The 16,487-nt window shown below is 45.9% G+C and overlaps 1 protein-coding gene across 1 annotated transcript in view; it reads left to right on the top strand.

Moving 5' to 3' along the window:
- The window catches only part of LOC309565544 (5-hydroxytryptamine receptor 3A-like), a gene marked incomplete at its 3' end in the record, with an annotated part of 44,980 nt that overhangs the window by 5,519 nt on the left and 22,974 nt on the right, over positions 1–16,487 (top strand). Inside the window, exons 3-4 of the mRNA XM_082270502.1 lie at positions 8,678–8,850; positions 8,941–9,069. Coding sequence (XP_082126628.1) covers positions 8,678–8,850; positions 8,941–9,069 — 302 coding nt within the window. The remainder of the gene's footprint in view (positions 1–8,677; positions 8,851–8,940; positions 9,070–16,487) is intronic.

Consider the following 16,487-nt stretch of genomic DNA (forward strand, 5'->3'; position numbering starts at 1 on the left):
TCTCTCTCCCCTCTCTCTCTCTCTCTCTACCTCTCTCTCTCTCTCTCTCTCTCTCTCTCTCTCTCTCCCCTCTCTCTCTCCTCTCTCTCTCTCTCTCTCTCTCAATCTCCCCTCTCTCTCTCTCTCAATCTCCCCCTCTCTCTCCACCTCTCTCTCTCTCTCTCTCTCCACCTCTCTCTCTCTCCATCTCTCTCTCTCTCTCTCTCTCTCTCAATCCCCCCCCCTCTCTCTCTCTCTCTCTCTCCACCTCTCTCTTTCCCCCCTCTCTCTCTCTCTTTCCCCCTCTCCCCCCTCTCTCTCTCTCTCCCCTCTCTCTCTCCACTTCTCTCCCATCTCTCCCCCCCTCTCTCTCTCCCCCCTCTCTCTCTCCACCTCTCTCCCATCTCTCTCCCCCTCTCTCTCTCTCTCTCTCTCTCTCTCTCCCCCCACCTCTCTCTCTCTCTCCACCTCTCTCCCATATCTCTCCCCCCTCTCTCTCTCCCCCCCTCTCTCTCCCTCTCCCCCTCTCTCTCTCTCTCTCTCTCTCTCTCTCAATCTCCCCCCTCTCTCTCTCCACCTCTCTCTCTCTCTCTCTCTCCCCCCCCTCTCTCTCCCCCCTCTCTCTCTCAATCTCCCCCCTCTCTCTCTCTCCACCTCTCTCTCTCCCTCCCCCACTCTCCCACCCCCCCCTCTCTCTCCCCTTTCATAAAGTATAAAGAAAACCCTATTGACATAAGATAAATACCAATAAACCCTCAAAAGAAATGAAAACCTAATTATACCAACCTCCTGAAATAAAAGCCCACTTGCTTTTTTTGGATGAAAAGCCTGGCAGAATTTTTTTTTTTTTGCATAGGACAGCATCACCACCAGTGGCGGCTGGTGCGTTGGGTGATGCAGCACGCTGTCCCTCTATCCATTCCCTATCTATTGGCCAAGGAGTAGGCGGGAGGACTCAAGGAGATGCTGGGGACTGAGGAGAAGGCGCTGCTGCAGGTAAGTGCGCTGGTTTTTCTGAGATGAAGGGGACACGCTGGTCTCTCTGTATTGAAAGAGGGCACGGCACACTGGTTACTCTGCATTGAAAGGGGGCACGGCACACTGGTTACTCTGCATTGAAAGGGGGCACGCTGGTCTCTTCATTGAAACAGGGCACGGCCCGGCACACTGGTTACTCTGCATTGAAGGGGACATGCTGGTCTTTTTGCATCGAAAGAGGGCACGGCACACTGGTTACTCTGCATTGAAGGGGACACGCTGGTCTTTCTACATTGAAAGAGGGCACGGCACACTGGTTACTCTGCATTGAAAGGGGGCACGCTGGTCTCTTTGCATTGAAAGAGGACACGGCACACTGGTTACCCTGCATTGAAAGGGGGCACGCTGGTCTCTCTGCATTGAAAGAGGGCACGGCACACTGGTTACTCTGTATTGAAGAGGACACGCTGGTCTTTCTGCATTGAAAGAGGGCACGGCACACTGGTTACCCTGCATTGAAAGGGGGCACACTGGTCTCTCTGCATTGAAAGAGGGCACGGCACACTGGTTACTCTGCATTGAAGGGGACACGCTGGTCTTTCTGCATTGAAAGAGGGCACGGCACACTGGTTACTCTGCATTGAAAGGGGGCACGCTGGTCTCTCTGCATTGAAAGAGGGCACGGCACACTGGTTACCCTGCATTGAAAGGGGGCACACTGGTCTCTCTGCATTGAAAGAGGGCACGGCACACTGGTTACTCTGCATTGAAAGGGGGCATGCTGGTCTCTCTGCATTGAAAGAGGGCACGGCACACTGGTTACCCTGCATTGAAAGGGGGCACACTGGTCTCTCTGCATTGAAAGAGGGCACGGCACACTGGTTACTCTGCATTGAAGGGGACACGCTGGTCTTTCTGCATTGAAAGAGGGCACGGCACACTGGTTACTCTGCATTGAAAGGGGGCACGCTGGTCTCTCTGCATTGAAAGAGGGCACGGCACACTGGTTACCCTGCATTGAAAGGGGGCACACTGGTCTCTCTGCATTGAAAGAGGGCACGGCACACTGGTTACTCTGCATTGAAGGGGACACGCTGGTCTTTTTGCATTGAAAGAGGGCACGGCACACTGGTTACTCTGCATTGAAGGGGACACGCTGGTCTTTTTGCATTGAAAGAGGGCACGGCACACTGGTTACTCCGCAGTGAAAGGGTGCTTGCTGGTCTCTCTGCATTGAAAGAGGGCATGGCACACTGGTTACTCTGCATTGAAAGGGGGCACGCTGGTCTCTCTGCATTGAAAGGGGGCACGGCACACTGGTTACTCTGCATTGAAAGGGGTCACGCTGGTAACACATTACCCAGTCCAGACCAGTATAGATCCTAACACATTACCCAGTCCATACCAGTATAGATCCTAACACATTACCCAGTCCATATCAGTATAGATATCCAGCATGATATTTTTTAGATCTGTTGTGTTTTCAGTGTTCCTTTAATTATTTTGAGCAGTGTATAAGGAATAGTACTCATTGTAGTACATATATCAGTGTTATAGGTACTAGCACTCAGTTTACAGAAATCAGTGCTATATATAGGGAATAGCACTTAGTGAGTTCTATTCCCTATATATAACACTTATATCTGTACACTGAGTGCTTTTCCCATAATACTGACATCTGTACACTTTGGCGGGAAGAATACTCCTTACATTAGTGGTCAGTGGGAAGCATGCCCCTTACATTGGTGGTCAGTGGGAAGAATGCCCCTTACATTGGTGGTCAATGGGAAGAATGCCCCTTACATTGGTGGTCAAAGGAAGAATGCCCCTTACATTGGTGGTCAGTGGGAAGAATGCCCCTTACATTGGTGGTCAGTGGGAAGAATGCCCCTTACATTGGTGGTCAATGGGAAGAATGCCCCTTACATTGGTGGTCAGTGGGGAGAATGTTCCTTACATTGGTGGTCAGTGGGAAGAATGCTCCTTACATTGGTGGTCAGTGGGAAGAATGCTCCTTACATTGGTGGTCAGTGGGAAGAATGCTCCTTACATTGGTGGTCAGTGGGAAGAATGCTCCTTACATTGGTGGTCAGTGGGAAGAATGCTCCTTACATTGGTGGTCAGTGGGAAGAATGCTCCTTACATTGGTGGTCAGTGGGAAGAATGCTCCTTACATTGGTGGTCAGTGGGAAGAATGCTCCTTACATTGGTGGTCAGTGGGAAGAATGCTCCTTACATTGGTGGTCAGTGGGAAGAATGTGTCCTTACATTGGTGGTCAGTGGGAAGAATGTTCCTTACATTGGTGGTCAGTGGGAAGAATGTCCCTTACATTGGTGGTCAGTGGGAAGAATGCCTCTTACATTGGTGGTCAGTGGGAAGAATGCCTCTTACATTGGTGGTCAGTGGGAAGAATGCCCCTTACATTGGGGGTCAGTGGGAAGAATGCCCCTTACATTGGTGGTCAGTGGGAAGATTGTCCCTTGCATTGGTGGTCAGTGGGAATAATGACTCTGACTCTTACATTGGCGGTCAATGAAAGTAATGTTCCTTTGTGTGGGTGTGGCTAGCTTGTGGGCGGGGACACAGGGGGCCCATGATCTCTTATTGCCCGGGGGCCCCATGAGTTGTCAGTCCGCCCCTGGGTGGGTGCGAGTCAGAACCCGGTATAGAAGGTAAAGAAGCGCAGAGGAATAAAGAGGTAGATTTGAATTCCTGGTCTTTCAAATGTCTTACACATGTCCTTATATATACAATAAGTCGCGCTAAATGATAATAGAACAAAGAAATGTCCAATAAATTGCAAAAAAAGTCCCAAATTAATGAACGTGGGTACTTCAACGTTGGAATCTATGCAATCGAGTCATCCTAAGCATATGAAATTTGCGATCTTGAATTACCTGTCTGGTAAGCACATTTCCTAAGGGAATCTAGAATGTTTGTGTGCTGATCAAGATTCCAACCATTATTTCTTCATTACCCACGTTCATTAATTTGGGACTTTTTTTGCAATTTATTGGACATTTCTTTGTTCTATTATCATTTAGCGCGACTTATTGTATATATATTGATTTGAGGGTGTGGTCACACTTGAAGTCGCTGCTTCACATTTTTCTTTACCTTCAGCGCAGTTATATTTCTCTTTTTCATCTTACACATGTCCTAGCATTAGTTTCCTGTGTAGTGATGTGGTAATTTCTTTGCCCATCTTTCTTTTTGTTTACAAAATATTTTATTGGAAAGTCATACAGGAATAAAATATAGATCAGTACAACAATCTAAAGATTAATGTAGAACAGAACAATATACAGAATAATTAGTTGAATATAAAAAAAAGAAAGTACAAGGGGGTACAGTAAGAAATGCCCTGGTTCATACAGGATAATAAGTAGCAATGCCACATGAATCTTTAAATAGTATAGAAGCAGCTCAAGTATATCAGACCATTTTTGTTCACAGTGTAGACTTCATAGGAGATAAGAACCATTGCCGGGCGGCCATTAACAGTTAAAGTTATCCCACACATCCCATTTGGTATGGAAAATTGGCATGGATCCCTGTATAGAATGTAGCACTTTCTCTGACATTTTAATGTTGTCCATTCTGGAGATTACCTGCTGCCAGGAAACCGAGTCTGATCTCCAATTGAGAGCTATCATCCAGTGGACGGAGGATATCAAGGTGTGAAGTAGTTTGGATTTGTGGGGGAGAGCCCCCAGGATGTTAGCATATAATAGGCATATACTTGGTGTGAGGGAGATATCAGTGTCAGTTATGAGCGTTAACAGTTGACCCTTTGCCCATCTTTCAAGTGTGTATTCCTGTTATGCAGTGTTTGTTTTTGCCCTTTGTCAATATGGCTGCTGTGCTCTCTTTCTCTCTCTGCAAGAAGGATGAGGTCATCAAAAAGGGCAGAGCAAGGATTTCTGGGTAAGACTGGGAAAAAGAGAGACATGAGGAGACACAGACATTTTCCTGCTGGAGAACAGACTGTAAGTGCCGTAACATCCCCTCACTGAGACACACAGAGACACTGCTGATGATTTCATGTTCCTGAGGAGAATATCTTATGTTGTATGGCTTACTGAATGTTATTTCTTCAATACATGGACATTTAAACACTCTGCTGTGTGGATTATTGTCTTTATGGATATGTTTTCTCAATTGGGATTTCACTTGCTAATCACAAGCCCTGATTGAGTGGAGGCACTGGCGCTTACTATAAATCCTGTCCTGATCACACAGATTATATACTCTGCTCCTAAATACTACACAGGTGGCGTCATCATACCCCAGTAGCTGCCAAGAGTGACCAAAATAGCACTACACCTGTATCGAGAAACAGCTTTTATTACTCCCCGTTAAACACCATTACTAGGCTACTGGATTTCCTGCAGGAGAACCTACTGGGAGATTATTTATACTGACCTGGGCACTACTCCAAAACTACATCTCCTAAGAGCCTTTTTAGTAAACATAATGTGTAGACAGGCTCCTGAGATCCAAGGAAGCATCATTGTTTTGTTAGAAAATATGTAAACTTCTGCATTCTGAAAGGGACAAAGAGATGAGCAGTAGGGGAAGTTCCGAAGTCCACCAGGTAGAGCTGACAAATCTGATTGGAAAATTTAGTGCAGAAACCCAAACATTTGAAAGCTGAGAGCACTCTGGATTTATACAAAAACAGGCAATTCTTTGTACTTTTAGCATTTTTAAGGGATACAAGATGTATTGCAGACATGTACTGTTTTTTTTGCCCAACATACATATCCGACATTTTAAAGCAGATCTTCACAGCCCCCCCCCCCCTTTTTTTTTATATTCCTGATTATCAGATGGTGTGTTGTGCACATTTCTTTTTTTTTATCAGATACTTTTTAATTTAAAAGACTTTTCCGTTTTACAACAAAACTGGTACATACAAAAAATGCCCACTGAACATTTAAAATGACATTAACAAAAAAAAAAAGAAAGAATCCAAATAGACTATGCAACTTCCTGATTATACAATCATTGTTACGAAAGATCTTTCAGCATAACGGTGGGTTAATGATTACACTCTTCATATATAAAATACACTACATTATAGAACAGGCCATTATGTACATTTCAGATACTCTACCACCCAGGGGATCCAGCGTTGTCCCCCAAGTTCTGTCACTGCTCTGTCCCGCGGTTTCATGTTGTTTGTGATGCCATTGATGGGCTTGCCGGTTCTTCTGCGTTCATCCAGCGTGCCTCCCGATGACGCAGCGCTAGGTATGACTCCCACTTCCTAGGCAAGTGATGTGCATGGGGGGGAAGAGCCGCACTTTTTCATTACAAAAATGGGGGAGAAGATGGCATTGGATGGAAGTTTATTCCAAGGATAAAGATCCGCATTAACCACTTCTGGACTGAAAGATTTTCCTCCTTAACTACCTCAATACTGGGCACTTAAACCCCCTTCCTTCCCAGACCAATTTTCAGCTTTTAGCGCTGTTGCAATTTGAATGACAATTGCGCGGTCATGCAACGCTGTACCTAAACCAAATTTGTTTCATTTTTTCCCCACAAATAGAGCTTTCTTTTGGTGGTATTTGATCACCGTCAGGTTTTTTCTTTTTTGGTGCACAAATAAAAAAAAACTGAAAAGTTTGAAAAAAAAAAAAAGTTTTTTTGTTTAGGTTATAAAATTTTGTAAATAGATATGTTTTTTCCTGCACTGATGAGCACTGATGATGCCGCACTGACAGGCACTGATGAGGACACACTGATGGGGTGGCACTGATGGGGTGGCACTGATGGGGTGGCACTGATATGCAGCACTGATGGGCACTAATAGGTAGCACTGATATGCAACACTGATGGGCACTGATATGTGGCACTGATAGATAGCACTGATATGCAGCATTGGTGGGCACTGATAGGCAGCGCTGATGGGCACTGATAGGCAGCACTGATGGGCACTGATTGGCGGCACTGATAGGTGGCACTGTTGGGCGGCAATGATCGGCACTGATCGGCACTGATGGGTGGCACTGATCGGCACTGATGGGGGGCACTGATGGGCACTGATAGGCAGCACTGGTGGGCAATAATGGGAACTGGTGGGCGGCACTGATAGATGGCAATAACGGCACTGGTGGGCAGCACTGATAGATGGCATTGGTGGGCAACACTGATAGGGAGGGCACTGGGGGGCTCTCTGAGCCCTGTTTTCCATCCCTGGTGGCCATAGTGGGCACCCCTGGTGGTCACGGGTGGGCATCCCTGGTGGCTTAGTGGCACCCCTCCCCCCCCAGGGCTGCACTGGTAATCAATGTTCTGATTACCAGCACAGACCCCCCCTGTGATCAGTGAGTAATTAGAAATACTCACTGATCACCCCCGCAGCAGCACCGATCCTCTGATCTTCTCCTCACTGACAGGATCTGTCAGGAGGAGAAGAGATCGAAGTCGTTACAACGGCTCTATTTACATTACATGACGGCTGTGATTGGACACAGCCGTCATGTGATCAGGAGGGCCAATCACAGGGCCCTCCTGCCGAATGATGTTGCTCTGTGTCCGAGGGACACAGGCACATCGAGATCGCGCCGCTGCGCGTGCCCGCGGCGGCGCGATCTCTCTCCTTCTGAAGGACGTTCCGGAACGTCCATTCAGAAGGACGAGACTCCTGCCCGGCCGTATATTTACAATGGCCCGGGTGGGAGGTAGTTAATGACCAAGCATTTTTCGCGATTTGGCGCTGTGTTATTTTAACGGACTATTGCGCGGTCGTGCGATGCTGTAACCAAATAAAATTGATGTCCTTTTTTCCCACAAATAGAGCTTTCTTTTGGTGGTATTGGATCACCTGTGCAATTTTTTTTGGCCCTGTGGATCAGCTTTCCCTCCAGCAGCATGCGCGCGCCCCCAGGATTGCTCCCGCAAACCGCCGTACAGGTACGGCGATTCACAGGGACCTGCCGCCGTATATAGTGGTTAAACATCACTATAGGGCAGCTTTTCTCAAGCTTTTTACATGGAGGAACTTTTATAACAACTTTCTGAGTTTGGGGAACCCCTGCTAATAATTAACCTTATTACAGCTCATGGTACATTAGTGTTGTGGTCATTGGAAAGGATGCTCTATACATTTGTGGTCATTGGGAAGAACCCCCCCATAGATAACTAAAAATGTAATGCTGTCAGTGGTTACTTATCTAAGAGGCTGAAATTGCTCATTGCTCAAGGGACCTTAGGGCGCCACAGAACCCTGGTTGAGAAAGGCTGCTTTATCAGGTTACAGAACTCTGCAATTCATTTCAGTTCAAGTCCATGTCCTTCTTGCAAAAATAACAACAATTCTTTTTTATAACCATGTAACAACAAATCAGTTTGTCGTTTCTGTATGTCCTGTTTTACCTTTGGACACCGATAGCACCAGGGCCGGGACAAGGTTTGGGCAGAAGGAACGGCTGCCCTTGGCGGAATGGTTTATTGCCGAGATTTGGGCGCCTTGACTCTAACCGTAAGGGAAGGGGGGGGTGCAGTTCAGCATCTTTGCCCTGGGTGCTGGATGGCCTTGTCCCACACTGGATAGCACTCTCAATAACATATCTCAAACAGTATGTATATGAATATGTGTATATAATGAATTACATTTTTATGTGCATAGTACACTGCTATAACTTTTACTTTTAAAAAAACATGTTCCTAAGGTTGACAGAAAAATAAACTAACCTCTCTGTTCTTCAGGATAAAATATGATGATGATGCCCCTGTTATTGAATATTTTGATATAGCATACAATGGAAAAATTACAAATGCAAAGCCATTGCGGATTGTCAGTGCCTGTAAATTAAACATTTACCGCTTTCCGTTCGACTCACAGAAGTGTAACCTCACTTTTGGTTCATATATTCATACAGGTATGTTTATATTGTATGTTACACACACATTCAATTTTTATAGACAAAGTGAAATGCTAAAGTGATTCTAAACTATGATTTCAAAATCAGGTTACCAAGTCATTGAGTGGTGGAAGTGTATAGATTATTGTTGGAGAATAAGAATATTGTTTAATGTCACTTTAAAGAGAAATCATCACAGAGACGGGCAATACCCCTTAAAGAAGGACTCTGGAATAGGTAAAAAAAATCACCCATTAGCACACCACCTACACAAAACACTAAACAGTGAATACATTTGTGAAATTCCTTACCATTGAAGGAAAAAGTCTAAGGCTCCATTCCAGCCTTAAACAGTTGCTGCACTGTGTTTTTTTTTAGCAGGGAGGGATATCTCAGAATGGCCCCGGCGGCTGCAGCTGACAAGGATACAGCCGATAGATGTCAGCCCTTCCATTGTATAGCAAGGAGTCCACGCGGCTTCTCGTGTCATCCACTTCCGGGTGCAGGGGGATTGCCAAGGTGACGTGTTTACGGAGCATGCACTCCTTCTTCAGGCCTAACAATGCCATGTCTGTTGTGGGCTTAAATAGGACCGGAGCAGTCTCCCCTGGGTACTAACTAGGTATCAATGCTGGTAATGGTCGTTTCCAGTATAAGACTGAACTGTGCAATTAACAGATGTATTGCTTAGTCTGGACATCATGAAAAGTGCATACTCACATAGAATAAAATTAAAATAAAAACATATATAAAACAATAAACGTAATGTAGAAAGTATAAAATTATTTTTATCTCAATCTAGTTATCAAAATGGCAGACAAAGAAGGGAGCATAGTGGTCCAGGACAGGACTGACTACCTCAAAGAGGCACACCGATTACTATTGGACACCACAACATACACCAAATTACGTACAGATCCATTACCAGCCTTTATTAGAGAGGCCAACTTCCTAACCATGCAGGCTAAAGAAGTAGGCATTCTCAATAAACATAAGTCCAGTTTTTTCAACAGAGAATTATGTTTCACACCATATTTTTACCATATTCCAAAAACACACAAAGATCAAGATAATCCACTCGGAAGACCCATAGTAGCTGCCATGGACAGCATCACCAATCCATTCCATACACTAGGCCTGTACATGTTGAATGTATACGCGCCCACTTCAACATAAATCACAAAATGGCAACATAAATTCCCTAATTCCCCAGCCACACTGCTCAGCACACAGACAGTTAGGTGACAATCATATAAATATAAAGCATGCATGTGCAAAATGTTTAGTTCATTCTATGTAGTATACTTTAACCACTTGCCAACCGCCAGCAGTACATATACTCGCAGGTCCCGCGAAATGACGTAACTGTACGTCGGACCGTGAGTGGGGGCGCGCGCGCCCATTCGTCACAGGGGAAGCTGATCTGCGGGTGTGGCGCCCACGATTCCCGCCAGGCACCCGCGATCGCTCCCTGTGGCGACAGAACAGGGATCTGCCGTTCATGATGTCATCTCTTTCATTCAAAAAATATCAGTATCTGCCTGGCTTAGGAGGAGGTGTGACAGCAGAAGTGACATCACATCCTCCCCTCTCTCTACAGTAAAACAAAATTACAGTTCCCATCAAGCACAGTGAATTGTAGTGAATGTAGGTGGGTACACTAGTCCTGTACATGGTGTATGTGTACTTGACCACTTCAACAGAAAACACGCCCATACATTCTCCAGATACCATTGCTATCCTGAGGAGTCATGAAATCCATGTAAAGAGTCATGAAATTTCAAGCACAGAAGATCTCTCTTAAGCTGGATACACACTATCCAACTTTTGTGGTTCGATTTCCTTCAGATTTACCTTTTCTATGTAGTGTAAGGGCCTGCCAGATTGCATACAAATTGATTGTTTTTGTTTGATCTCATATTATATGGTTTTGGTAAGTCTAAAGGAAAAAGTCTTCAGAAAATCTTATAGTGTGTATGGCCCATTAGGCTCCATTCACATATAGGCGTCTCGGATCGCGGGAAGAATTGCTGTGATTCAGCCGGCAATCCTGAACCATTGTAAGTCGCGGAACGCCCGTGCGATTCCTATGACTTGCAATGGCACCCCAAACGCGGGAAATGGGGATAAATGTTTACCATAGCTTTGAACAGGAAAAGCACAGTGCACTACAGTGCCTTGCGAAAGTATTCGGCCCACTTGAACTTTGTGACCTTTTGCCACATTTCAGGCTTCAAACATAAAGATATAAAACTGTAATTTTTTGTGAAGAATCAACAACAAGTGGGACACAATCATGAAGTGGAACGAATTTTATTGGATATTTCAAACTTTTTTAACAAATAAAAAAACTGAAAAATTGGGCGTGCAAAATTATTCAGCCCCCTTAAGTTAATACTTTGTAGTGCCACCTTTTGCTGCGATTACAGCTGTAAGTCGCTTGGGGTATGTCTCTATCAGTTTTGCACATCGAGAGACTGAAATTTTTGCCAATTCCTCCTTGCAAAACAGCTCAAGCTCAGTGAGGTTGGATGGAGAGCGTTTGTGATCAGCAGTTTTGAGTTCTTTCCACAGATTCTCAATTGGATTCAGGTCTGGACTTTGACTTGGCCATTCTAACACCTGGATATGTTTATTTGTGAACCATTCCATTGTAGATTTTACTTTATGTTTTGGATCATTGTCTTGTTGGAAGACAAATCTCCGTCCCAGTCTCAGGTCTTTTGCAGACTCCATAAGGTTTTCTTCCAGAATGGTCCTGTATTTGGCTCCATCCATCTTCCCATCAATTTTAACCATCTGAAGAAAAGCAGGCCCAAACCATGATGCTGCCACCACCATGTTTGACAGTGGGGATGGTGTGTTCAGGGTGATGAGCTGTGTTGCTTTTACGCCAAACATAACGTTTTGCATTGTTGCCAAAAAGTTCGATTTTGGTTTCATCTGACCAGAGCCCCTTCTTCCACATGTTTGTTGTGTCTCCCAGGTGGCTTGTGGCAAACTTTAAAGGACACTTTTTATGGATATATTGAAGAAATGGCTTTCTTCTTGCCACTCTTCCATAAAGGCTAGATTTGTGCAGTAAACGACTGATTGTTGTCCTATGGACAGAGTCTCCCACCTCAGCTGTAGATCTCTGCAGTGATCATAGTGAGTGATCATGGGCCTCTTGGCTGCATCTCTGATCAGTCTTCTCCTTGTATGAGCTGAAAGTTTAGAGGGACGGCCAGGTCTTCATAGATTTGCAGTGGTCTGATACTCCTTCCATTTCAATATTATCGCTTGCACAGTGCTCCTTGGGATGTTTAAAGCTTGGGAAATCTTTTTGTATCCAAATCCAGCTTTAAACTTCTCCACAACAGTATCTCGGACCTGCCTGGTGTGTTCCTTGTTCTTCATGATGCTCTCTGCGCTTTAAACGGACCTCTGAGTCTATCACAGTGCAGGTGCATTTATACGGAGACTTGATTACACACAGGTGGATTCTATTTATCATCATTAGTCATTTAGGTCGACATTGGATCATTCAGAGATCCTCATTGAACTTCTGGAGAGAGTTTGCTGCACTGAAAGTAAAGGGGCTGAATAATTTTGCACGCCCAATTTTTCAGTTTTTTTATTTGTTAACCAAATTTGAAATATCCAATAAATTTCGTTCCACTTCATGATTGTGTCCCACTTGTTGTTGATTCTTCACAAAAAAATTACAGTTTTATATCTTTATGTTTGAAGCCTGAAATGTGGCAAAAGGTCGAAAAGTTCAAGGCGGGCCGAATACTTTTGCAAGGCACTGTACTGTAGGAGACAGTCCTGTTGTTTGCTGGACTTTCTTGGGCACCCTGAAGCCTTATTCACAAATGCAGTGGAAATGTTTTTTTTGGAATTAAGTTAATTTTCATGGCAAAGAGGGACTTTGCAATTAATTGCAGTTCATCTTATCACTCTTCATAACATTCTGGAATATATGCAATTTTCCATGATAAAACGAACGCAGCAGACTGTGTGAAAATTAATATTTGTGTCATTCTCAAAACCTTTGGCCACAGTTCAGTCGAATTCATGCGCCGAGCACACCCTTATAACCAGTGTTCCCTTTAGCCTGCGCGCATGCGCGGGCGCGCAGTGTGAATGAAGGTCCCGCGCAAGCACCTATTCAAACCGCGCAGCCGCAGACGTGGCGGCCGTGTAGCAGAGCGTGCGCCGCGAGAGCACGCCCATTGTGTGACAATAGCGAATGAAAATTCGCTATTGTCACACGGATCCTCCTCCTGGCCAATCAGGGAGCGGGTCCTCCCGCTTCCTGATTGGCCGAAAGGCCAACTTCATGCCATTGGCCGAGGAAGAGGCGCCGGGACTCGGGAGTCAGGAGGACTGAGGAGAGGCAGGAAGCCGGGGAATGAACTGAAGAGAAGCTGCCGCCCGTGACCGTGAGGTAAGTGCACGGCGGGGGGGGGGGGGGGGGTAGACTCGCGGGGGGAAACGCTGGCATCTCTGCATTGATTTGGGGACAATGCTGTGGGCACTCTGCATTAATTAAAAACTGAGTAACTCTATATGCAGCTTAACATACAGAAAAGGGTGTATTCATCAGTTCTGGAGGATCTCAATGAGGAACTTGCTTGCAGAACCATTACTAGACTCGGGACTGAAGAGTCTCTACATTGAAAGGGAAGACACTGGCATCTCTACATTGAAAGGGGGCACACTGGCATCTCTACATTGAAAGGGGGCACGCTGGCATCTCTACATTGAAAGGGGGCACGCTGGCATCTCTACATTGAAAGGGGGCACGCTGGCATCTCTACATTGAAAGGTGGCACGCTGGCATCTCTACATTGAAAGGGGGCACGCTGGCATCTCTACATTGAAAGGGGGCACGCTGGCATCTCTACATTGAAAGGGGGCACGCTGGCATCTCTACATTGAAAGGGGGCACGCTGGCATCTCTACATTGAAAGGTGGCACGCTGGCATCTCTACATTGAAAGGTGGCACACTGGCATCTCTACATTGAAAAGGGGCACGCTGGCATCTCTACATTGAAAGGGGGCACACTGGCACCTCTACATTGAAAAGGGGCACGCTGGCATCTCTACATTGATTGGGGGCAATGCTGTAGTACTCTGCATTGATTGGGGGCAATGCTATGGCACTCTGCATTGATTGGGGGCAATGCTGTGGGCACTCTGCATTGATTGGGGGCAATGCTGTGGGCACTCTGCATTGATTGGGGGCCACAGAAAAATGATCAAATGTTGACCGGTCCACGGCGATAAAAAGGTTGGGGAGCACTGCGCTCAGAAATTTTTTTATTTGCTCAGCCCAGTAAAAAATTAGAGGGAACATTGCTTATAACCCCCTGCAGAGCAGATTCTCCTTGCTACCCAGACACACCCGTTTGCAGCACTGCCAGCTTCCATGCTCTCCCGCCGGCTGCTGCTGCGGGCACACAGATTGTGTTTCTGGATGAGTGGGGAAGGGGAAGCCCCTTCCCTTTCTTAATGAAAACAATGAGTTACTGGTACTGTGTGTTTAAGTTTCTTGGTGCACTAGGCTGCGCCCACCTATGCCAGACACCATGTCTATTATGCATATACTGTAAGTCTTTATACTGTCTTGATTCTTTATATTCCTTCACATTGTTATAAAAAAAAAAAAAAAACAGTATCAATATGTTTGTGTCTGTTCATTCTGAATTGTCTCAATAAAAGTAAATGAGCATAACCTGTTTAATGGAAGCAGAGAAATCTTTAAAACATTTTTTCTTTTCGTACATCACGGGACACAGAGCCATTAATAATAACATATGGGTTAGTTAGCCACCTATAGGTGAAGGACACTGGCAACCAATCAGAGTCGATGACTGTAATGGATCAACCGAACCCCGACCGGGTACCTCCATTGACGGATGCTCAGTGCTTCCCGAGGGCTCCAAGCACTCCACCAGACACCATAACCGCCTCAGACCCCACGAACCGCCACAGCTTGGTTAGGGTCTTGCCGTCTCCTACCCACCCTCAGGGCCGCCATCAGGGGGGTACAGCCCATACACTTGTAAGGGGCCCGATCGTTTCAATGGGCCCGGCTGCCTGGCGAGAATGAGAGATGGCAGGGGCGGGTACAGAAGTGCTCCGTGGCTGCTGAGTGAGAATCGGCAGCTACGGCTGCTCTGTCTGTATCATTGAGCTCACATAGTGCTCTTTGCTGCCACCTCTGGTTACTTCCTGCATGTGCACTCCTTGTGTGTGCACTGTACACAGTACAGTCAGGTACTATATCCTGGACTGCAGCTCCAAGTAAGGGCTATTGTACAAGTGAAGGGGGGTTGTGTACAGATGTGTGTGTACATGTCTGCGTTTGTGTATAGTATCAGGATACTGCTGCTAAGCTCCCCAGACTGAGGATAAGATCAGCCACAGACCACCACCAGGAAGCACTGATCCATTAACAATTAACATCCTGAGGAGAGAAAGGAATTCCTTTTCAGCCAGGGAAATCCGAGGTCCTTACTATTTGTGCATCAGGTAAGAGGCTGACCCTGCCCCCCCCCCCCCCTGACTTGGGAGGTGTGGAAAATATCTGTCTTTTCCTCTCCTTGGCATGTGATTTCCCAACTGGATCCAGCTACCTATATGCCCTTTTGTATTGTTTCTCTGGTAAGAGGCTCAACTACACTGGTGTTGGGACATTCCGCACATTCAGTTGTCATCTGATCATCACCGTGAATGACACCCATTTAATTTGCCTTTTCTACCACCGCGGACACCTAGATTTGGACTTTCATTATTTGTTGTTTTTTTGCACTGTTTTCACTATTTTTGGTGTATTTCGTTCCGTGGTGCATTTTTGTGCCACGCATATCACCACAGTGGTCTTTACATTTTGATTTTATCATATCACTCAAGCGCTGTATTTGTATACACCATGTTTGTTGTTTCATTGTTGGAGAAACCCATAGTTATTGGTAATTTTCTATATTTGTTTTATTATGTGTTTAACTTTGCTTTAATACTTGCACACTTGTTTAGCGCACCTGATATTTTATACTTACATGTCTGTGTTTGTGTACATGTCTGTGTATGCACATGTGTGTGTTTTAAATATATACACACACACATGTGCGGGGCCTAGTGCGTACAGGTGTGATTGGGGGCTGAGTGCGTACAGGTGTGAGTGGGGGCTGAGTGCGTACAGGTGTGAGCGGGGTTGAGTGCGTACAGGTGTGAGCGGGGGCTGAATGCGTACAGGTGTGAGCTAGGGCTGAGTGCGTACAGGTGTGAGCGGGGTTGAGTGCGTACAGGTGTGAGCGGGGGCTGAATGCGTACAGGTGTGAGCTAGGGCTGAGTGCGTACAGGTGTGAGCGGGGGCTGAGTGCGTACAGGTGTGAGCGGGGGCTGAGTGCGTACAGGTGTGAGCGGGGGCTGAGTGCATACAGGTGTGAGCGGGGGCTGAGTGCGTACAGGTGTGAGGGGGGCTGAGGGCGTACAGGTGTGAGGGGGGGCTGAGGGCGTACAGCTGCTGGATTGGGATGTCTTTTTGGGCAAAATATAATTCCTTACTGTAAATCTTGAAAGCACTGATGACTTGGAGTACACTGTTCATTTTTATATATAAGTTGTAAGATTGTTAAAATAAAAGTGTGTGCAGTGAAGGACT

The sequence above is a fragment of the Pelophylax lessonae genome (genome assembly GCF_965119305.1).
Source record: "Pelophylax lessonae genome assembly, chromosome: 10".
Taxonomy (NCBI): Eukaryota; Metazoa; Chordata; class Amphibia; order Anura; family Ranidae; genus Pelophylax; species Pelophylax lessonae.